The following is a 24,325-nucleotide window of genomic DNA, read 5'->3' on the forward strand; positions in this document are numbered from 1 at the left end:
CCGTACAGGGGAATATTGGCCCCAGGTCATGACAGTACAAAAACGACCGAGGGCCAATATTCCCCAGTACGGACCCGAGCAAGTGAGGTTAGTAAGTTGTGTATGGCGTCGTTTGTTTGAGCGATTGGAGACTTCTCCGTTTGGTGAATGTTTGTAATCTTCGTCCATCAGCGAACTTTTAAAGGTAACCTGTTACATGTTTAACTAAATTCCGCTTGCTAAAATTGTACTGTTGTGAAGGAAAAAATTAAATTCCGCTTTTTTGAGAACTTTTTGTGTTTCGGTCTTTCCCGGGAGACGGAAAAAACATACAGAAATGGACCGTTTCCATGGTAAATTCCCGACCAAAAACCAACCAATCAGAGTGCTCCATATAGCCTGAGAATTGCTATCCATACAATAAAATAGCTTCGTCTTGATCCTCTCAACTCAATTTCTTTTCGCGCGATATGTTCTTCTTTAGTTTGTCCGTAAAGAAAATGATGGCGTGAGGGCAAGAGAGTTCCATTTGCAGCTCATTTTAATTTCCTTTAATTAAATAATAATAATAACATTAAGGCTTCATTGCTGCCGTTGTTATTAACAATGCTTCCTATTTCATCAACAGCAATCGATCTCTTGTTGGGAAAGGCGAAGGCAAACCAGTTTTTATCATCGCAGCACGTGGCTAAGAGATCAGCTGGTTTTACTATGAATGAAGAATGTTGCAATGAAGGTTGTCGCCAAGAGGAAATTCGGGAATACTGCCCAAATTTTGGTTAATTATTGTATTTGCGTAGATAAAAAAGAACCCTTGGCAATCTATTATCACATCTTGAGAGACAAAACGGCCCTTAAATATACCACAGAAACATAATTGTTTTGGAACGATCTTTGACAAATATTTATTATGAACCTGTTTAGTCCGCCACACGCGTTTTGTGATATTCTTTTTACTGGACGAATGTAATAGACGCTCCAAATGTATTTTCGCATGTTCGACCAAGATGGTTCATCCATTTCGCATAGTTCATCCTGTCTTTACACCGGTCAAGCAACATGGAACACGAACAATCTGGTTGAACAGACTTTGCATCTTTCCACAACTGACAAGGTTTCTTTACATGCTTGATGCATTTTCAGAAAAAAAAAATACACTGCGCCTTGATTGCTCTTATTTTGCTGGCATACAGTGCATGCATAGTAACCGAAGAGAAATGATTAAATTTCAACTAGTATATTAAACATAGATGAGTAACGGAAGTGGATTCAATCTCTACTGCATGTTGTGAGTGTTTTATTTACTTACAAAAAACATCTTTTTTCGCTTTTCGAATCAAGTTTATTGGTATATCACTACAATCCTGGTCATAACTGTCCCAACAATTCCCTCTCCCCGCCCCCCCTCCCATTACAATTTTGATTTTTACAGTCTCCGAAATCAAGATTATTTCAATTTTTCCAACCAGCAGCCTGGATTGCTTTATGTATGGTTTACCTATTTACATACACACATACTTTTCAGAATAAAGAGATAACTAATGCTATCTACAGAAATTTAATTAACAATTAACTAGTAAGTAAAATGACATAAACAAACCGATTAATTATTAATGCCCAAATCAATAATTAATGAGATAAAAAAATATAATAGATCAATTAAGTCACTAAAAAATTTGAGATAAGGTATCTGTTCAGGCAACGTTCGAAGTCCTGTAGTGTTGGTTTCAACTTAAGAGTAGCATCCAGTGAGCTCCAGAGTTTGACTGTCCTAAAGTAAAAGGTTCTTTTCCCTGTGGCTGTTTTATACAAAGGAATATTTAGCATCTGAGAGCTCCATGTTGTACGCCTGGTGATCATAGCTCTTTGAATATATTTAGAAAAGAAAGAGGCTGGTGCGCACCCTGACATACATTTAAAGGCCATTATTGCGTGGCGATAATACAACTGCTGTCTCACAGGTAGCCACTTTAAATCTTTAAGGAAAGGGGAAATATGGTGGTATTTCCTTGAGTTGCTAACGATACGAGCCGCGAAGATTTGTACAGCTTGGATCCTACTTAAGTTGTACTCAGAGGTGTTCCTCCAAACATAACAACAATAACATAGCTTGCTAAAAACTAAGGCATTAACTATAATAGTTAAGGTGGTTGAGTCAAAAACATGTTGGACACTGTTGAAGCTATGTGATCATTACATGTCAAGCAGGGATCCAGAATGACTCCCAGATTCTTAGCAACGGTAGCCGGTGTAATTTCTTTTCCTAACAAAGTTAGACGAAAATCCTCTACTTTGCTGACCATCGCTCTGCTGCCAAAGATAATTAACATAGTTTTATTAGGGTTCATAAGGAAAAGTCCAGTTACTAATTCTGCATAAATCTTCATTTAATGGGCTAAGATTTGCGAATGAGCTCAACTCAAGTTCATTGGGCTTATCCTTGGTAGGGAACGGGAAACAGAGGTGGAAGGAAGACAAGACCAGTTCACTTCTTGGCCTTGTTGCGTTCACCACAGTTTGATTCAATTGGCAGATATCTTACAGGGTCCAGTTGTTCAATGTCCATATAAGGCACTTCTATCAGTTATTAATGACGTAGGGGTCTCTGCGGCCAAATTGAAATCATAATATAGGTTTTTTCAATCAGGCAGGGAATGATTTACGTAGTGAACAGAAGGAGCGGCAAGCGTCACGAACTGTCCCCTTTCCCTTCTCCCAAACCTCAATATACAATGCATACATAAAATAATATCACAAAAATCCCTAAACTCCAGTCCTCAGGTAAAGATAAAGAGCTTCATTTTCCCTCACTAAGAAATAAGATAACCCTTATTAGTATCACCCAACTAGTGGACTAGTGCAAATCTTGCATTTTTATTGGCTACGCTACTAGAGGACTATCAGTAATAGTCCTCGAGTAGCGAAAAGCATGAGGCTTTTTTTCGTTTTATTCCCAAATAAACTTGCATTCTCTAACTTTATTATTGCCTTTTCTGTCCATTTAGTTGGGTTCGTCTCATGGGCTATTGACCCGCAGCCCTTGCGGCCGGGTTACGGGTCTAATTGTTAATTAGCCCTTACTGCTAGAAATAAGTAGCAAATACTTCGTGATGGATATCAAAATTGGGCGTGCATCAAATAACATGTATTTGTGGACATACATGATTTACTAACATGAATCTATTAGGAACGAAACTGTGTCATTACTTTTCTGTGGTTTCCGTGGATGAAAGAATGTTTTTAGCTTTCAGAATAAGGATATAATAGAGATATACTCCCTTTTTAAAGCTACATGAAGTTTAAAAGTATACCAGCAATAGTAAATGCAATGAAACTAAGTTGAACTAAGAGTTTGATTCACTTGTGCGTGGCTCCCATTAATCTATCTTTTGTTATCACTAGCTTTATCCAGTGGATCGTTAATATTTTGCAGAGCTTTGAAGCTTAACATAAGTGTTGCCCGGATGCTTGCATTGCCAACTCCTCCCTCGTTTGTAATTCCGAGGTCTTCTCCATCAGGATTCCATAAAACGACCTTCCTTCTCTTTATATCACTAAAACTTGCCACGTCTATGTAGTCGTTAATAGAGAATGTGGCTTGAACTTTTCGTGAAAAACATGGAACGTAACGTGAAGACCCAATGCAACAGAGAAACAGCTTACATTTGCAGATGATACTTTTCATACCCCTGCGAATTTTTTTGTTAAAATATGCAACCACGACTGGGCTGATGGCACAATTGGAATGAGCAAGAAACATACGCCAGAAGCGGATTTTGCAAGGTGTCAACTTAAAAGCGATCAGTGCTGAGAAATAAGTTATCCAGCAAGCTAAAAACACAAAGGTAATGACCACCATCATTCTAATGACGCTTCGGACAGCTTTCACTCGAGCTCCTCTGAGGCGCAGAGCTGTGGCATTCTCTTGACCTGGGGTCTCGCGCTTGCTTAAAATGACTACGATTGATGAGTAACAACAAAATATCACCACCCAGGGAATGGCGTAAAAGGTGATCAGGAGAAAGGTGTAATAGATAGCTCGCGAGTATCCATTGCCGAATGCATTGTTTAAACTTGAACTACAAATCTGTAGGCCTCCGGACACTTTGGTGCGCAGTGCAACCAAATATGGAAGTCGGCCGATTATTGCCAAAGTCCATGTCAAGATGAACCCTACCTTAGCAGATTTTGTGGAAGAGAAACGTTTCATTGGAAAAACCACGACAAAAAACACATCTAAACTAGTGGCAAGAAGATTGAGGATGGATGCCAGGATCGCGACTCCGTGAAGGAATGGAATAATTTTGCACAGAATGTAACCCAGAGTGCCATCGATGAGCCAAACTGTGCCGATTAGAAACATAGGAATCAATCTTGGCATGTATATAACTGTGATTACAAGATTGGTTGAAGCCATGTTCAATATCGAGTATGTAATGGTTTTACGAGAACCTCCATGTTTGAGAATGACTGCAACAACCAAAACGTTGCTAATCAGTGATGCAAGTATAATGATGCAGTAAGCGATAACTCTTCCAAGCTTAACTGAGATAGGATCATCCACAAAGCAGGGATTTTGTTGTCCTTGGTTCGTGTAATTGGAAGTCAACGTGATGTTTGCAGCAAGGCTCATTTTCTGCGAAGGACCATAAAGCGGACCAACCACATAAAGTTGACCTAAGATAGGTAAAACATACAATAAGCTAATACCAAATTAGAGTACGCTTCTCAAGTATGGAACTTTTCGAGTTTCGGTTCAGATTGAGCAAGTTCAACGACGCGCACGCGCACTGAAGATATTGCTTACCCACACTTGTCAGACATTGCCTCATTGGACCTCTCCAATCCAGCTACCTACGATTAATCAACGAAGACTGAACCAGCGCCCATAACTATTTATGATATAAGGACGTTCAGGGTCAATATAAAAATAACCTTTGCGATCTATTTCGATTTTAATAATATACATGAAAAAATTACTCGATTGGCTGGGAGCAGTTCATTTCAAGTGTAACACACCAGTGCAAAGAGTGTAATACCAGTGCAAATTAAACATCGAGATTCTGGATTATGATTGGTTAATAAACAATAGGGTTTGGTCAGAACCAATCCAATCTTTTGTTTTCAAATCAACCGCGCACCCTGGATGGCGCAATTCATAGCGCGATTTTCCCTGATTGCGTCATACGCGTGTGCGCGTTTCCTTTGCTTTACCATCTCGAATTCTTTCATGTGTATTATTACTAAGAAATCACATGATTTTTGTCGTGCAGTTTGGAATAAAAAAGCACTTGTAAGTTTTTTCAAAGACTACCAATTGCCCTCCCCCCACGGGCTTGTGCAATTTTAGTCGTCTTTGAAAAAAAATTACTCGTGCTTATTTATTCCAAATAGCATTCTAAATATTGTGATTATCTATACTAATTAATTTCAATTTAATTCAAGCAAGAAAACTCCGATTAAGATTTAATAGTTAGTTGCCGAATACAGAGGCTTCTCCTTCCTCAAGTCAAAGAACATAAGTACAATTTGCATAAACCACATGAACTAGGATCTATTACAGTGCAGAACTCAACGTTTGAAGAATAGCCCCCGAAATGTATCAGTGTTTTGGACATGTGGCAGATTTTGTAATGTTTATAAGCTCCGCGTTTTGTGAGAGTACAGATGCACGACTGACGCCACTCGTAGGACTTTAGAATAAAGTTTTTCCTAAAATTTTTGCCGAATATATGATTAAATTAAGAAATTCTTTATTATAAAACAAATTATTAAGTATGATGCTTGTATTGTGCAGAGCTGAGCGTTTGAAGAATAATTGTATCCCGAAATGTATTAGCATTTGGGACAACATGTACCAGCTTATATTATATTCCTTTAACTATTTTAATCCTTTTATTATCACTTTTGTAGACCCGTGAGGGTTTGCAACCTAAGTTTTTAAAATAAAGTCATTATTATTATTATTATTAATATTATTATTATTAAAGGGAATTTTCAAATAAGCCTTTTATTTATTTCGAATCTGCAGAGACAAATTCCTTACCCATAAATAAATATGAGCGTTTATCTATAATTCCAAACGAAAAAAACCTTTCTTAGGATTTTTGAAACATTTTATGAGTTCCACGGTTTGTGAATAGCTAAAGAAAGGATCCAAATGATGCTAATTAATATTACAATCTTCTATTTTCGAGGCCGCGTCCTATGGAGGCAACTACAGCCTGAAGGAATTCTTTATGGACTTAATGTAAATTAGTATGCCGCCTTGAGACACTTGTGCATTTCAATGATATTGTCCTTTCCGAGCAAGTTAGCACATTATCCATTGTAATTAACAAATTAGACATATGTCTCCTTTGAATCTAAAAAAGGCCTTGCAGTGTAAGAAAAATTACATGACAGAGATAACAGGAAAGAAAAGGAAAGGACAAAAAATAATAATCAAAAGTTTTTCCATTGTTTCGGCATGCATTGCCCAGAAAACTATAACATAATCTGAATGTAAACGCTAAGTATAGACATGCAGTCGATGTCTCTGCTTTCCCTCCCTGACAGTGGCGATCATGAATAATGAGCAGCAAGCAGAAACTCTAACGAGTTTCGACGAGAACTGAGGAGTTTCATGAGAATTTTAAGTTGTCTTTTAGCTAATAATATCCTTAAAAAGGCCTCGTTTTCTCTAACCTGTGAATGCTCGTTTGAACACATATTGGACACATAGCATAGTGAGCCAATCGATGTAGATGGTATCAGATTTCTACATACGACGCTGACGCGCCCTTAAGCTCGCGTGTTGTTCTAAGCTTTCCTAGTTCGTAATTCGGTAAATTCACCTCACATTTGCATTTCAATTCAATTAAGTAATGGTCCGGCTAAGAAGCAGGCAGCCCAGCGGCAAAAGTACTTAGAAGCTGCTGCTCCAATCGAGGCATCTGATTGGCTAATATCGGAAAATGTCGAAAAAAGATGAGAAAAAAATGAAAAAAAAGCCTTTTTTGGATTTCTTCTTCCCCATGCCCTTGATCTCTGTCTCTCGGCCAAATTTGGGCATTGTTCTATGCGCCATTCGCCAATCGGCAAATGGCGCATAGAATCTTGACGATATTTACAAACATAGTTTTTGAAGGCATAATGATTTGTTCTACGAAACAGAATCTAATTTTTTAGACGGCAAGTCGATTACATTTTTCATTGAAATTCAAATTTCGCGCTTTTAGCTGCTTACACCAATGGGAACAGCCGAACTTAATTTGATTAAAAATGTTGGCACATTTTAACTAACCGACGCTATTGCCGCGGGCTATTGTTTTTCTGCCTGCTTCTTAGCCGGACCATTACTTAATGATCGATCACACTTGCCATCTTAGCATTCGTTGCACCGAGTTTATCGTTCTTTTAAAGAAATACCTTTCACAAATTTGCACTTCTCTTCTTACTTCTTCAATTGACGAGGAGAACATTAAAATGCACCTTTCCGTCAGGCAGACAAATTAAAATCAAGCAACCTATTTAGCATGTCTATTTTTTCCCCCTCAAGGTAAGCAATCGCAATTACTTACTGTGGAATTCCGGTTTCAATCTCTCGATCGTTCATTAAGTTTTCCTAAAAACCTACGCTGCCTTCAATCACAAAGTGGATTTCATAATAGATTTTTCCCGGTCAGATGGCATAACTTCACCATTGTATCCTCCTGGTAACGTTTCACCGTATCTTTGAATTTGTGTTTGGCTTCCTTCCATAAAATTAACATCCGATTTTGACCTTGTGCACATGCACACCTGGATAGTAGCAACACGTACTAAGTGAAATTAACTTTCTAGCGCTTTTGTTAAACAACTGGGGGGGGGGGGGGGGAAGGCTTGAATATCACACATGCATCGCAATATTGAATTCTGCCTTTCTAAGATCATCTGAAAAAAACTTGAAAAGGTTTTGTTCGTAAATAGAGATGAAAAGTACATTATGCGGATAATTTCAGCAATTTCCACTTCATAGACACCCGAAAACGAGGCCACAATGCAGGTGACGAGTAAGCGAAGCTTAAAGGGGCACTGTCATGCTAAATTCGCTGTTTTTAGGAAAAAGTGGGTGAAAATCTAAGTTAGCACCCTAGCTCACACGTACAACATTCCTGAAAATCAATTGACAAGATATGAAATATATTTACGGCACAAATTTAATTGTTGGTGACTTTCTGAAGACACGCTCTTCAAACTTTTTCAATCCATTTCCAACCCTCCATCCTTGGCTGCAAACAACAAAGAATAGCTTCAGTTCACTTCAATGGCAATTAGTAACACTGAAAACTACAGCATTTTTTTTGGGGGGGGGGGGGGGGTTGATTTATGCAAGGACGTCTTTTAGTATTTTGAAGTTTGGCTAAAATGGCGTTGACACTTCCCCTTTTAACGTGAAAGAGATCGACTGAGACTACCGAAAAGAGGCGAAATATTAGGAAATTGAGAAAGAGGTAGAACAAGCACGTGAAAACAGACTGAATAACGGTGAGGAAAATCGGCGAAAAGAACAAGAACGAAAGAGCATTTATCGTAACGACCAGGCTGGACTGGTCGACGTTCTTACAACACATAAATAAACAACAATGATTCAGGATCTCCGCTTTTAGGCTTGCCTAAATATGTATGTACTTATGATTACCGTGTTCACTTTAACTGTTGTAGCTTGCCTAACAGATTACTCTGTTCGCTTCTAAACGCTGCTGTATCCTTCTTTGAATTATTTGGCTTAAAACGAACGTACGATCCTTGCGAAGAAAGTGGCATTGTTATAGTTTACCATCCCAACTTTTCCCTGCCGGCCGTCCAAGACTTTTAATTTGTAAGGTTCTCAAATAGAAAAGAAATCCTAATAGCCATGATTTAAGAATTATGACGCTTTTCTTGATTGAATTGGATTTTCCTATCTATAATGACACATCCCTTTTTTCTCGATTGTTCTCTCAAAAAGACACAATAAATCCGTTCACGTTCACAAGACTTAAGTAACAGCAGAAATGTTGCAAAGAACATTTTTTTTTGTGATGAGAAATAATTTAACGCCACATTTCAGTTCTAAGGTGACGCTGCAGTTTCCTAACCGTGTTAATAAGCCTATGTTTAGCATATTGTAGAGTTGTTTTGCATCATGGGAAGTGGACTATAAGTGCTGCCTTTAGTGGTTCGTGTGTATGGGACTTTCTTATTGTACATTGTCTTTGTTTTTGAGTTACATTTAAGTGCTTTACTTATTGTTTTTGCTGATGATAAATCCTAAAGTACAAAAGAAATTCTTTCTCCTTACAACTCATTTGTGATTCATGAGGTTAAATCATCCACACGGCCTCCAAAGGATGTCTGTAATTAAAAAAAACAAAAGCTCTTCGTACATGGATCAAAGTTGTTGAGCGTTGATGGCCACTGTAATATACGAAAGTATGGAATCGACAAGTCGCAAAGTTATGTTTTGGCGCACGCATTTTTTTAGAACTGTATTGCATTTTCATGTTGTCTTTTTCTTCGCTCCGCTCTAACTCGAGTCATTTTGCGGTACGATAAGTATCAGCATATGTTCAGATAACACGCATTAAATTTAAAATATGGACTATGTCATTCCATCTTTCCACCTTTGTAACCACTGCACGTGTTGGTATTGTCCAAACCGAAGTATCGTTTCGAAATCAGTGGTAAAGCCTGTTATTAAGGGCCCGGTCACACTAGCGGATTTGTTATTTGCTCTGTTGCTTCGGAAAGGAAAAAAAGGTCAATAGTAAAACTTGGACGAGTGCAACGCGAACTAAACCAAATTTCAGAGGTGTCGGATTCTTTGCCTGTGGCCAGGCCAATCTTTTTTTCAGGACATGGGTTTGCCATATTTTTTTCCGAAATTGAAAGTTTGAGACAATTTTTTTTAGAGCCTAGTGGGGCCCGAACCTAAATAGAGAAACAGATTTCTTTAGCAGTTTCGGTCATCTTACGTTTTTGGTCGAAGTACCTACCTCCTTTGCATCGCATAGGATTATGAAGTCGCTATTTTTTCCCACCTAGGCGTAAATTATTGATTTCGAACCGGCTTCGAGTTAGCATTTACTGTCCGCGAACCAACCGCGATCCTGACATAGTGACTTTAATGGTATCATATAAAAGAAAAAAAAACCAATGTTAAGTAAAATAAGGAGTATAATAAATAAGATAAAAATCGATTATCGAAAGTGAGGGAAACCTTTTCAAACTGAACACGATTCAGCTGGTTTGGCAGAATAAAATTTAACACTTAAAATACTAAAAATATCCCGGTGTAATACACTTCACCTAAATGATGTAATAAAACTGAAGAAAGTTTAAAATTTTTCGTAAACAACGCTGATAATCACAAAACATACCAGTTGGAACCGGGCAGGAAGCAGGATATCAAAAGCGAACATTAACGCAAAAGGGAAATAAGGAGAGAGATAAGTGGACAGAAATGTCAACATGGTAGGGTGTCGTGAGTGGCTCCTTCATTTAAAATAGTACGTCAGATTATTAGATACACGCCGAAGATTTTTCCATCATATATATGTATTTCACATAACATAGCATACGTTATTGCGAAATTTGCGAAAGATTACAAAGTACTCTCGGTTTCGAGAAACGAGATTCCGTGCAGGGACATGGAGGGCTCGAGGAAATGATTTCAAGCTAGGACTGCAAATATTTGAATTTAAGTGACAGCACACGAAAGCAATCAATATTCACAAGTCCTCAGTTAAAATCAAAGGCAGCTGCAGTTTTAGACGCCATAGTGCGAAGTGCTTTGACCAAAACCGGGATCCATTGAGCTCGTATTTGCATGTCTTCAAATAGAATTATCCTCGTTGTGTTCCTATATTTGGCAACTCTTCTCTACACTTGTAACTGGTAGCGACTGGTTATCTTCTGGGAGTTTGAATTTTTAAAGGATATTACAGCATTTTATCGGCGCTTTTAGGTTAATATATGTAAACGCATGCTGCATGTAAAGTCGTCCAGCTGCGTGTAAATTTCTTTTACACTATAAACAACCCTTCATTCGGTATTCACATTACATCTTTAATTTGTTATCCAAATTAATTAAAGATCTCATTTCAAAAGCTGAACAGCCAGTGGCTAAAAGAACACAAGCGTCTGAAGCCTATATGAAGACAAAACGCACTTTCTTCTTCTTCCTCTTTTGTTTGCTTTCTTTACATATTTAGGCAGCCGCATTTTCAGACATAAGATTGAATTTTTGCGAAAGATAAGAAAAAAACAAATATTGAAATGATGTTGTTTTCTGTAATGACACTGGCATAATCACCTTCATCCTTAGAGATAGTACTGAAGAGTTCGACTACTCATCGTCCTGTTCGTTCAAAATTTTGGTTGTTAGACCCCGGATACTATACACAAGAACGTTTGTTTGTCCCTTTTCCAGGGGGCTTTAGTTTTCCTAAACTGCCTTCGGTAATTAGGAGAACTAAGACCAGTACTAAAACTGGAAGAACTAAAAGAAATAACGATCTAGATACAATTTCATGTTTCTTTCTTTCTCGCTTTTTCAGCGGGTCACTCTTAAATTTCCTAATTTGCCTTTGGCAATTGCGGAAACTAAGACCTCACTAAAATTAGAAGAAATAAAAGAAATATATATTGATGCAATTTCATATTCGTATTCTACTTATTACGAAATATGAAACCCCATGTTGTTGAAGCGAGTGACTTTCTGGGACACTACTATTATCGCAGAAATATATCGCAACTGTCATTATTTTCTTTTTTTTCCTTACTTTAGCTCAGATACCCAGGCTTAGCTTTCATCATTACGAGGGAGTTCGCGATAAACCATCACACCTCAACATCACCTCACAAATTAGGCTTGAAATGATATAACTGAAAACCCCGCTGGAAACCCTTGTCGGTTGAAAGTCCTCGATGAAGTCATAAGCAGAGATCATTTTCAGCTCGGACGCGTTTCTGTTCAATCATAAGCATGCGATTATTCCCCAGGTTTAAGTCAGTGACAGTACAACAAAATAAGACTTTATTGCAGATCAATATTATCTTATTTTTGTTTGCTTGGATTCAGACAATGGTCTGGAAACAAACTTCTGTGTTGTTGTTGGTTCTGTTTTTAATGGTAGGTCGTTTTCGCGCCTTTGATATGTCTGCGTACAACGGAGTGGGTAAAGTGCAGGTTGAAGTTCATTGTTTCAAGTTATCATAACTGAAACAACCCAAACCATTACAAAAATGCTAACCTTAGGCCTAAATATTGTCTAAAGCATAGTGTTTAGACCAAATATAGGCTTATGTAAAAAACAAAACAAAACAAAAAAACACAAAAAAAAAAACAAACAAACAAAAAATTAAACGCCATGAAATCCTAGGGTTTAGTACATGTAGTGTCCCGGAAACTCACTGGCCTTTAGAACAAATAACCGGTTTCCTTTATCCTAGCGCATTTAGCTACATTGGAAAACAACATGGGGTTTCATATATTTCGCAATTCTTAAATTAGGAATCTGAAATCGCATCTAGATATACTTCTTTTATTTCTTCTAATTTTAATGAGGTCTTAGTTTTAGTTTCATCAAGAGAAAATGAAGGGACAGAGAGGGAGGCTCTTGGTTCAGCCATTGGGATATGTCATGTCCACGAAAGTTATTTTGAGACGATCGGAAGTCTTTGTTCTAGCGGAAGTCTGTCTTCCGAGACGTCCGCATGCAGGTTAACCTCGGTCTGATGTTTGAAAGAAAATAAATATTCATCAGCCTTCCACGTGCGCCGCCATTTTCTTTTTTCACTAAAAACCTGTGAGCGAGGCAAGACTGCACGCGGACGTCTCGGAATACAGACTTCCGCTAGAACAAAGACTTCCGCTCTTCTAAAAATAACTTTCGTGGACATGACATATCCGGGCCAACGCCCTCAGCCACCCTCTCTGTCTCCTCATTTTCTCTTGGTTTCATTCATTTATATCACTCAATATCATGAAAAAAGAAAAAAAGTTACTAGCACGACATGATTGACTCATGGGCGTAGCGTCCATATACGCACGTACAGCCGTGCGTACAGCTCAAATCCGGAATCCTTATTCCAAGGAAACATTAATTTTTTTTGGTAATTGTAAAATCGGGCCACGTTTTTTAAATTTCGAGTTAAACTGGTATCTCTCTGTGTGAGTATTTCCAGTATCTTTTCATTAACCCATAGACGCCTAGCCAAATGGATCCAACATCATCCAACATTGTTGGACGCTTTTGAAAAGTGTCGAAAGAGGTGACCAAACGAATGCAACACGTTGAATCCAGAATTTTGGACTCATGGGTCGGGAACCACAATCTACCAAGAATTCTTAGAAAACAAACTTAAAATTTTTCTGGGGGAGCATGCCCCCAGCTCTTCCTTCTTTGGGCGCTCAAAACATTCTTCGTGTACGTACACCTTGAAAATCTCAAGCTACGCCCCTGATTGTATTAACTTTAAGTGAAATCGTCTGAATATCATTCACGACTTTGAATTGATTTGGAAACGTTGCCGATTAAGAAATGTAACGTAAACAAAGGCAAGCAGCACTGAACAACCATCTCTTAAATTAATATATGCGCTATTACGAAAGTTAATATATATGAAAACCATAGAAATTTGAACACAGTACCCTCTACTAACATCGATACTTTACGTTAATAACTGCGATAGCCAGCATGACGAAATGTGAGATTCATTAACGAGATTTGCATAAACACTCACATTCTATTGTATCAAGAGACAACCATTTTTACAAATACAACATGTGACGATATCCAATAAGCAGAAAATTAAATTAAACTTACAACTTAGTATCCTTGGATTTCCTCGCTATTTAAGCATCCAGGAAAATATGCCTGCATCAGTCGAAAACACTGTCCACATTTCGTACCCGTCATAGTCCCGATACTGCGTTGCAATGCTTGTAGCAGCAACTGTGTGCGATAGCAGCCCAGTGAGATAGATACCTTGCCGTCTCGTCTCATTTCTGTCTTTCATCTGGCCTTGAGATATCTGCTTTATATGTCTTATGTAGCTGAAGGCGGAAAAAGATGGCGTTTTCTCCGTACCCACTCGCATGAGGCACCCTAATTTTCAATGAAATGACTGGAGCCATTTCCATTTGTATTGTAAGCTTGAGTGAACCCTTTGCTGTACCTTTCGCGCACGCGGACGGCGCCCACGTGCGGAGCACCATAGTTAAGAAAGTAATTGTGGTACCCCAACGATGGCAGAAAATTTAGTTTTGGTCACCGTACGACCGTACGTCCGTCCACCTGTCCATGTATACTAACGTGACCAGTATCACGTGATTATCTTACAGGCTCAAGTTTGAAGCCCATCGAGGAGGCAATACTCCAGCTGACACTCTAAGTGGTTTACAGCATACATCTTTGACATTGGACATCAATGACCTGGTCAATTGACACCTGTCAAAACAAGGAACAGTATCACGTGACCACATCCCGGGCTTAAGATGGAAAAACCAATATCGCACTCATCCCTTCGTGATTCATGCGATATCGGTTTTTTGGGTAAAATTTACCGTGGAATTCACTAGTTAGGCAGCGACGATAATAACATAATTAAGCAACATCCGGAAAAACCAAAGCGCGGACAATTCCAAAGCCTTGTGTCCATCCGATGCTTGACTTGAATAACTGCGTAGCTACCAGTGTGGGCCACAGCTATCATGATATGTCAAACTGGATTGAAACCAGCGAAAAATGCAGAAAGAAAACAATTTCCAAACCGTTTTCCGCCTGAACACGGAAGGCGTTGACAGTGTAAGAACTATAGTTGACGTAGTATGGCCATGTAGCCGCGTCAAGCCACAGAAAGCGCGCAAAAAATGAAGCATTGTTTATGTTTAGGTGAGTTACCCTGTATGACGTACCTGCATGCAGGGTGTGCAGAAAAATAGTTTTCGTTTCATTAATTAAACCTATTGTCTTGTGACGTTTTCCGTTTTCGTAGCCATTGTCGTCGTCTTTGCAAAATTTCAAATCTTATGTCGTTCATGAAGAAGAGCAATGAAGTAAACCCATTCGTGTATCAATACTGTTGTTTGACAGGGTTTGGGGAGAAATTATGATTAAATTGAAGATATTTATTTGTCGATGGTGACTCAAGGATACTCGGAAAACATCCGATTGCTGCTTTGCGGGATTTGAATCTACGACCATCCTTTGACTAGTTCGGATTCTCAACCACTGAGCTATTGCAGACTCACGAGAACTAGGCAATTTATTAAATTAAGTTCACGTGACTATTGTCCTTCCATGCTTGTGGCATCTAAATTGTCAAAGTGAGACATATTCCCGAATGCACTTATTCGCCCTTGTCACACGGCGGCCATATTGTCCCGGGAGACCAAAAAAGCTTTGTTTTACCACGCCAAGCCTCGCAGTGGAAACCATGGGGATGAGGCTTGGCGTGGTAAAACAAAGCTTTTTTGGTCTCCCGGGACAATATGGCTGCCGTGTGACAAGGGCAAATAGGTGTCCTATAGATGGTTTCACCTGACGTTACAGCAGCTATGCTGGTGCACAGAACAATAGAGAAAAAGGTCTTTTGGGAATTTGACTCTATTATAATGCAAGACATGAGCCATAATTTGCTATTGTTTTGTGCACCAGCATGGCCGTCTCATCACGTGATTGAAAACCATCTACATGTTAACTCTGTCGAATGAAATGAATGAGTTTATTTTATTCCTATTGTTTTCTTTGCTAATGTTAACATCTTACTAAAATTTGGTTTTATCAACGGAGTTGATAATGTAAATTGGCCACCGTACAGCCACCGTATAGCTTTTAGAATCTCTGTACGGTGGCCAATTTACATTATCAACTCCGTTGATAAAACCAAATTTTTGTATACTACTTCCCCACCGACGCAGCACCACAGTTTCTTTCGAAACTACCCCTCCATTCATTTCTTAACATCTTACTAACCGAGCGCGAGAGCCGTACAGGGGAATATTGGCCCCAGGTCGCGACAGTACAAAAACGACCCAGGGCCAATATTCCCAATTACGGACCCGAGCAAGTGAGGCTAGTAAGTTGTATATATTATATGGCATCGTTTGTTTGAGCGATTGGAGACTTCTCCCCTTGATGAATGTTTGTAATCTTCGTCCATCAGCGAACTTTGAAAAGTAACCTGTTACATGTTTAACTAAATTCCGCTTGCTAAAATTGTACTGTTGTGAAGGAAAAATTAAATTCCGCTTTTTTGAGAACTTTTTGTGTTTCGGTCTTTCCCGGGAGACGGAAAAAAAACATACAGAAACGGACCGTTTCCATGGTAAATTCCAGACCAAAAACCAACCAATCAGAGTGCTCCATATATATGTAGCCTGAGAATTGCTAGCCATACAATAAAATAGCTTCGTCTTGATCCTTTCAACTCAATTTCTTTTCGCGCGATATTTTCTTCTTTAGTTTGTCTGTAAAGAAAGTGATGGCGTGAGGACAAGAGAGTTCCATTTGCAGCTCATTTTAATTTCTTTTAATTAAATGATAATAACATTAATGCGTCATTGCTGCCGTTGTTATTAACAATGCTTCCTATTTCATCAACAGCAATCGATCCCTTGTTGGGAAAGGCGAAGGCAAACCAGTTTTTATCATCGCAGCACGTGGCTAAGAGATCCGCTGGTTTTACCATGAATGAAGAATGTTGCAATGAAGGTTGTCGCTTGTCGCCACGAGGAAATTCGGGAATACTGTTAAAATTTTGGTTAATTATTGTATTTACGTTGATAAAAAAGAACCCTTGGCAATCTATTATCACATTTTGAGAGACAAAACGGCACTTAAATATACCACAGAAACATAATTGTTTTGGAACGATCTTTGACAAATATTTATTATGAACCTGTTTAGTCCGCCACACGCGTTTTGTGATATTCTTTTTACTGGACGAATGTAATAGAGGCTCCATGTGTATTTTCGCAATTTTGATTTTTACGGTGTCCGAAATCAAGATTACTTCAATTTTTCCAACCAGCAGCCTGGATTGCTTTATGTATGGTTTACCTATCTACATACATACATGCTTTATTCGTCCCAAATGGGCTTTCCAGAATAAAGAGATAACTAATGCTATATACAAGATATTTAATTAACAATTAACTAGTAAGTAAAATGACATAAACAACCCAATTAATTATTAATGGCGAAATTAATAATTAATGAGGTAAAATAGGACAAATAAGTCACTAAAAAATTGACATAAGGTATCTGTTCAGGCAACCTTTTGAAGTCCTGTAGTGTTGGTTTCAACTTAAGAGTAGAATTCAGTGAGTTCCAGAGTTTGACTGTCCTAAAGTAAACAGTTCTTTGCCCTGTGCCTGTTTTATACAAAGGAATATTTAGCATCTGAGAGTTCCTCGTTGTACGCCTGGTGATTATAGCTCTTTGAATATAATTTGAAAATAAAAAGGCTGGTGCGCACCCTGACATACATTTGAAGGCCATTATTGCGCGGCGATAATACAACTGCTGTCTCACAGGTAGCCACTTTAGATCTTTAAGGAAAGGGGAAATATGGTCGTATTTCCTTGAGTTGCTAACGATACGAGCCGCGAAGATTTGTACAGCTTGGATCCTACTTAAGTTGTACTCAGAGGTGTTCCTCCAAACATAACAACAATAACATAGCTTGCTAAAAACTAAGGCATTAACTATAATAGTTAAGGTGGTTGAGTCAAAAACATGTTGGACACTGTTGAAGCTATGTGATCATTACATGTCAAGCAGGGATCCAGAATGACTCCCAGATCCTTAGCAACGGTAGCCGGTTATAATTTCTTTTCCTAACAAAGTTAGACAAAAATCCTCTACTTTGCTGACCATCGCTCTGCTGCCAAAGATAATTAACATAGTTTTATTAGGGTTCATAAGGAAAAGTCCAGTTACTAATTCTGCATAAATCTTCATTTAATGGGCTAAGATTTGCGAATGGGCTCAACTCAATTTCATTGGGCTTATCCTTGGTAGGGAACGGGAAACGGAGGTGGAAGGAAGACAAGACCAGTTCACTTCTTGGCCTTGTTGCGTTCGCCCAAGTTTGATTCAATTGGCAGATATCTTACAGTGCTAGGGTCCAGTTGTTCAATGTCTATATAAGGCACTTCTATCAGTTATTAATGACGTAGGTGTCTCTGCGGCCAAATTGAAATCATAATATAGGTTTTTTCAATCAGGCAGAGAATGATTTACGTAGTGAACAGAAGGAGCGGCAAGCGTCACGAACTGTCCCCTTTCCCTTCTCCCAAACCTCAACATACAATGCATACACAAAATAAAGTCACAAAAATCCCTAAACTCCAGTCCTCAGGTAAAGATAAGGAGTTTCATTTGTCCTCACTAAGAAATAAGTTAACCCTTATTAGTATCACCCAACTAGTGGACTAGTGCAAATCTTGCATTTTAATTGGCTACGCTACTAGAGGACTATCAGTAATAGTCCTCGAGTAGCGAAAAGCATGAGGCTTTTTTTCGTTTTATTCCCAAATAAACTTGCATTCTCTAACTTTATTATTGCCTTTTCTGTCCATTTAGTTGGGTTCGTCTCATGGGCTATTGACCCGCAGCCCTTGCGGCCGGGTTACGGGTCTAATTGTTAATTAGCCCTTACTGCTAGAAATAAGTAGCAAATACTTCGTGATGGATATCAAAATTGGGCGTGCATCAAATTACATGTATTTGTGGACATACATGATTTACTAGCATGAATCTATTAGGAACGAAACTGTGTCATTACTTTTCTGTGGTTTCCGTGGATGAAAGAATGTTTTTAGTTTTAACAATAAGGATATAATAGAGATATACTCCCTTTTTAAAGCTACATGAAGTTTAAAAGTATACCAGCAATAGTAAATGCAACGAAACTAAGTTGAACTAAGAGTTTGATTCACTTGTGCGTGGCTCCCATTAATCTATCTTTTGTTATCACTAGCGTTATCTAGTGGATCGTTAATATTTTGCAGAGCTTTGAAGCTTAACATAAGTGTTGCCCGGATGCTTGCATTGCCAACTCTTCCCTCGTTTCTAATTCCGAGGTCTTCTCCACCAGGATTCCATAAAACGACCTTCCTTCTCTTTATATCACTAAAATTTGCCACGTCTATGTAGTCGTTAATAGAGAATGTGGCGTGAACTTTTCGTGAAAAACATGGAACGTAACGTGAAGACCCAATGCAACAGAGAAACAGCTTACATTTGCAAATGATACTTTTCATATCCCTGCGATTTTTTTTGTTAAAGTATGCAACCACGACTGGGCTGATGGCACAATTGGAATGAGCAAGAAACATACGCCAGAAGCGGATTGTGCAAGGTGTCAACTTAAAAGCGATCCGTGCTGAGAAATAAGTTATCCAGCAAGCTAAAAACACAAAGGTAATGACCACCATCATTCTAATGACGCTTCGGACAGCTTTCACTCGAGCTCTTCTGAGGCGCAGAGCTGTGGCATTCTCTTGACCTGGGGTCTCGCCCTTGCTTAAAATGACTGCGATTGATGAGTAACAACAAAATATCACCACCCAGGGAATGGCGTAAAAAGTGATCAGGAGAAAGGTGTAATAGATAGCTCGCGAGTATCCATTGCCGAATGCATTGTTTAAACTTGAACTACAAATCTGTATGCCTCCGGACACTTTGGTGCGCAGTGCAACCAAATATGGAAGTCGGCCGATTATTGCCAAAGTCCATGTCAAGATGAACCCTACCTTAGCAGATTTTGTGGAAGAGAAACGTTTCATTGGAAAAACCACGACAAAAAACACATCTAAACTAGTGGCAAGAAGATTGAGGATGGATGCCAGGATCGCGACTCCGTGAAGGAATGGAATAATTTTGCACAGAATGTAACCCAGAGTGCCATCGATGAGCCAAACTGTGCCGATTAGAAACATAGGGATCAATCTTGGCATGTATATAACTGTGATTACAAGATTGGTTGCAGCCATGTTCAATATCGAGTATGTAATTTTTTTACGAGAACTTCCATGTTTGAGAATGACTGCAACAACCAAAACGTTGCTAATCAGTGATGCAAGTATAATGATGCAGTAAGCGATAACTCTTCCAAGCTTAACTGAGATAGGATCATCCACAAAGCAGGCATTTTGTTGTCCTTGGTTCGTGTAATTGGAAGTCAACGTGATGTTTGCAGCAAGGCTCATTTTCTGCGAAGGACCATAAAGCGGACCAACCACATAAAGTTGACCTAAAATAGGTAAAACATACAATAAGCTAATACGCTTCTCAAGTATGGAACTTTTCGCTTTTCGGACCAGATTGAGCAAGTTCAACGACTTGTACGCACACTGAAGATATTGCTTACCCACACTTGACAGAAATTGCCTCATTGGACCTCTCCAATCCAGCTACCTACGCTTAATCAACGAAGACTGGACCAGCGCCCATAACTATTTATGATATAAGGACGTTCAGAGTCAAGATGAAAATAACTTTTGCGATCTATTTCAATTTTAATATACATGAAAAAATTACACGATTGGCTGGGAGCAGTTCATTTCAAGTGTAACACACAGTGCAAAAGGTGTAACACACCAGTGCAAAGAGTGTAATAGCAGTGCAAATTAAGCATCGAGATTCTGGATTATGATTGGTTAATAAACAATAGGGTTTGGTCAGAACCAATCCAATCTTTTGTTTTCAAATCAACCGCGCACCCTGGATGGCGCAATTCATGGCTTAATTTTCCCTGACTGCGTCATACGCGTGCGCGCGTTTCCTTTGCTTAACCATCTCGTCTTCTTTCATGTATATTATTACTCAGTAATCACATGATTTTTGTCGTGCAATTTGGAATAAATAATCACTTGTAAGTTTTTTCAAACACTACCAATTGCCCTTCCCCCACGGGCTCGTGCAATTTTAGTCGTCTTAAAAAGAAAAAAATTATTCGCGCTTATTTATCCCAAATAGCATTCGAGATATTGCGATTATCTATACTAACTAATTTGAATTTAATTCAAGAAAGAAAACTCCGATTAAGATTTACACAGTTAATTGCCAAAGCCAGAGGCTTCTCATTCAGGCTCAAGTCAAAGAACATAAGTACAATTTGCGTAAACCACATAAACAAGGATCTATTACAGTGCAGAACTGAACGTTTGAAGAATAGTTATCACGACATGTATCAGTATTTTGGACAACATCTGGCAAATTTTGTAATGTTTATAACCTCCGCGTTTTGTGAGAGTACAGATGCACGACTGACGCCACTAGTAGGACTTTAGAATAAAGTTTTTCCGAAATGTTAGCCGAATATATGATGAAATTAAGAAATTCTTTATTATGAAACAAATAAAGATCACATGAAAGCGAAGCTTCTTTATTTGTTAAATATGATCCTTGTATTGTGCAGAACTGACCGTTTGAAGAATAGTTATGTCCCGAAATGTATTAGCATTTGGAACAACATGTTCGAGCTTATTATATTCTTTCAAATATTTGAATCCTTCTTTCTTAGTCTTATCTTGTATTATCATTTTTTAGACCCGTGAGGGTTTGCAACCTCAGTTGATATTTTAAATAAAGTCATTATTAATATTATTATTATTATTATTATTATTGTTATTGTTATTGTTATTATTATTATTATTATTATAAAAAGGAATTTTTAAATAATCCTTCTATTTGTTTCGAATCTGCAGAGGCAAATTCCTTACCCAATAAATATGAGCATTTAATTTATCTATAATTCCAAAAGAAATAAAATCTTTCTTAGGATTTTTGAAACATTTTATGAGTTCCACGGTTTGCGAATAGCTAAAGAAAGGATCAAAATAATGCTAATTAATATTACAATCCTCTATTTTCGGGGCCGCGTCCTGTGGAGGCAACTACAGCCAAAAGGAATTCTTTGTCGACTTAATGCCAATTAGTATGCCGCCTTGAGGCACTTGTGCACGTCAATGATATGGAAATATTCCGGGAGTGTTTAACGCACTGTGGCCTTCTTTGAACTTTCCGAGCAAGTTAGCACATTATCCATTGTAATTAACAAATTAGACATATGTCTCCTAAAAAAGGCCTTGCAGTGTAAGAAAAATTAAATGACAAAAATAACAGGGAAGAAAAGGAAAGGACAAAAAAACATAATAATCCAAAGTTTTTCCATTGTTTCGGCATTACCCAGAGGACTATAACATAATCTGAATGTAAACGCCAAGTGTAGACATGCAGTCGATGTCTCTGCTTTCCCTTCCTGACAGTGGCGATCATGAATGGTGAGCAACAAGCAGAAACTCTAACGAGTTTCGACGTAAACTGAGGAGTTTCATGAGAATTTATAGTTGTCGTTTAGCTAATAATATCCTTAAAAAGGCCTCGTTTTCTCTAACCTGTGAATGCTCGTTTGAAGTCATATTGGACACATAGCGTAGTGAGCCAATCGATGTAGATGGTATCAGATTTCTACATATGACGCTGACGCGACCTTAAAGCTCGTGTGCTGGTCTAAGCTTTCCTAGTTCGTAATTCGGTAAATTCACCTCAACCTTCATTTCAATTCAATTAATGGTCGATCACACTTGACATCTTAGCATTCGTTGCACCGAGCTTATCGTTCTTTTAAAGAAATACCTTTCACAAATTTGCACCTCTCTTCTTACTTCTACAATTGACGACGAGAACATTAAAATGCGCCTTTCCGTCAGGCAGACAAATTAAAATCAAGCAACCAATTTAGCATGTAAAAATTACCCCCTCAAGGTAAGCAATCGCAATTACTTACTGTTTAATTTCGGTTTCAATCTCTCGATTGTTCATTAAGTTTTCCTAAAAACCTACGCTGCCTTCAGTCACAAAGTGGATTTCATAATATATTTTTCGCGGTCACATGAGGAGCTTAAGCCGACTCAGGAATTCTCGGCTGGACGTCTCCTGACGGTGTAGATATCCATCAAAAAAGGCTAAAAACATAACACAAAAGGTGTTTCGTATTCAGAAAAGTGTTAAAGCATTCAGGATCGATCAGATTGTACTGTGAACTTACGTTAAGCAGAAAAAAGTAGTTAATTTTTTATTGAATGACCATATTTCTCGCCGACCAGCACTACTTCCACGCTCCCCGCCGCTGGTGAGCGAGGAGACCTCTGGCATCCAGGGTAAAATGTTAGCCAATTTGTCGAAGGAAAGTTTTTTTAGCTCTTTCGAAGAGAGATTTGTCGCCTTCGAGTCGGTAATTTTTTGCGGGAAAATGGTGATCACGTTCCGAAATTCGGCGGGTCTAATCTGCAGATCGCAGGTCACAGGTTGCAGTCATTGTTTCACCAATACAGAAAGTATCTTAAACATTCTTAAAAGCTAACCTTAGGCCTAAAAACTTTTGTTTAGGCTTAATTAGGCCTAAGGTTAGCTTTTAAGAATGTTTAGGATACTTTCTGTATTGGTGAAACAATGACCTGCAACCTGTGACCTGCGACCTGCGACCTGCGACCTGCGACCTGCGACCTGCAGATTAGACTCGCCGTCCGAAATTCTGGTAAAAACGTGGACGAAGCTTACGGAATAACTTTGGTTGGCCTCTGTAGGGGGATTAATTGAGCAGTCTTCGTGTGAATGTCATGGATTTCTGTATTCATGTTTTCAAACGAGTTATGCAGGCAGTAAACAATGTTGACGTCGGGGAATTCGGTGCTGGAAGCCTTCCCGGTATACAGGCTCACGCTCAAACGTTGAGGTAAAATAATTGCTGTTAGGTTCCATTTCATGATCAGGATATCATGATAGCAGCTAGGAAATTGATAAGTCTGTGATTAATATTGAATGTGCCTCCCTGTGACATGCTGGAAAATCAATTAGCCCGGAATGAAATTTTACACAGCTGCAATTGGGCATTCAGTTATTTCCCAGTTCCTCAGTTATTGAGTTCCATAAGTATAAAACTTAAAAATGGTTTGCTTTAAAATCAGAAAAGAACCAATTCACCGTTGCTGTTGAGAAAGGTGTATGCCAGGCAAAACAAGTTGCATCTCGGTAGCCTGAAAGTTAACTGAGAAAATAATTTGCCTGTGTTTAAATTAACAAATATACCAATACATCACTAACGTTTTATGTTTAACCGGAAAATTATGTTCGAAGGTGTAATAGCTCAGTGAGTTTTATTCCTCAGTTATCGAGTTCCATGAGTATAAAACTTAAAAATGGTTTGCTTTAAAATCAGAAAAGAACCAATTCACCGTTGCTGTTGAGAAATGTGTATGCCAGGCAAAACAAGTTATATCTCGGTAGCCTGAAAGTTAAGAAATAATTTGCCTGTGTTTAAATTAACA

General features: G+C 38.5%; 2 protein-coding genes across 3 annotated transcripts; both read right to left on the reverse strand.

Annotated features, from left to right (window-relative positions):
- Window positions 1-758: 758 nt before the first annotated feature.
- Window positions 759-10,398, reverse strand: LOC138051868 (neuropeptide SIFamide receptor-like). Of its 2 annotated transcripts, XM_068898158.1 has the most exons (5): window positions 10,362-10,398; window positions 9,978-10,103; window positions 9,284-9,336; window positions 7,390-8,231; window positions 759-4,656 (listed from the first exon to the last, which is right to left on the reverse strand). In XM_068898158.1, exon 5 carries the CDS (start codon window positions 4,610-4,612, stop codon window positions 3,362-3,364), a length of 1,251 nt encoding a protein of 416 aa, XP_068754259.1. In that variant the 5' UTR covers window positions 4,613-4,656; window positions 7,390-8,231; window positions 9,284-9,336; window positions 9,978-10,103; window positions 10,362-10,398; the 3' UTR covers window positions 759-3,361. The 2 variants fall into 2 exon arrangements, with proteins under 2 accessions (XP_068754259.1, XP_068754260.1); XM_068898159.1 differs by lacking the exons at window positions 9,284-9,336; window positions 9,978-10,103; window positions 10,362-10,398 and adding an exon at window positions 8,642-9,258.
- Window positions 10,399-18,952: 8,554 nt separating this feature from the next.
- LOC138053503 (neuropeptide SIFamide receptor-like) lies at window positions 18,953-22,656 on the reverse strand. The gene is made up of 2 exons (XM_068900132.1): window positions 22,635-22,656; window positions 18,953-20,247 (listed from the first exon to the last, which is right to left on the reverse strand). Exon 2 carries the CDS (start codon window positions 20,201-20,203, stop codon window positions 18,953-18,955), a length of 1,251 nt encoding a protein of 416 aa, XP_068756233.1. The 5' UTR covers window positions 20,204-20,247; window positions 22,635-22,656.
- Between the last annotated feature and the right edge of the window lie 1,669 nt (window positions 22,657-24,325).

The sequence above is a fragment of the Montipora capricornis genome, chromosome 6 (assembly GCF_036669925.1).
Source record: "Montipora capricornis isolate CH-2021 chromosome 6, ASM3666992v2, whole genome shotgun sequence".
NCBI lineage: Eukaryota > Metazoa > Cnidaria > Anthozoa > Scleractinia > Acroporidae > Montipora > Montipora capricornis.

What these genes read in the sequence shown, in the direction of transcription:
- LOC138053503 (XM_068900132.1), bottom strand. Translation starts at nt 20,203, where the DNA reads ATGAGCCTTGCTGCAAACATCACGTTGACTTCCAATTACACGAACCAA.
- LOC138051868 (XM_068898158.1), bottom strand. Translation starts at nt 4,612, where the DNA reads ATGAGCCTTGCTGCAAACATCACGTTGACTTCCAATTACACGAACCAA.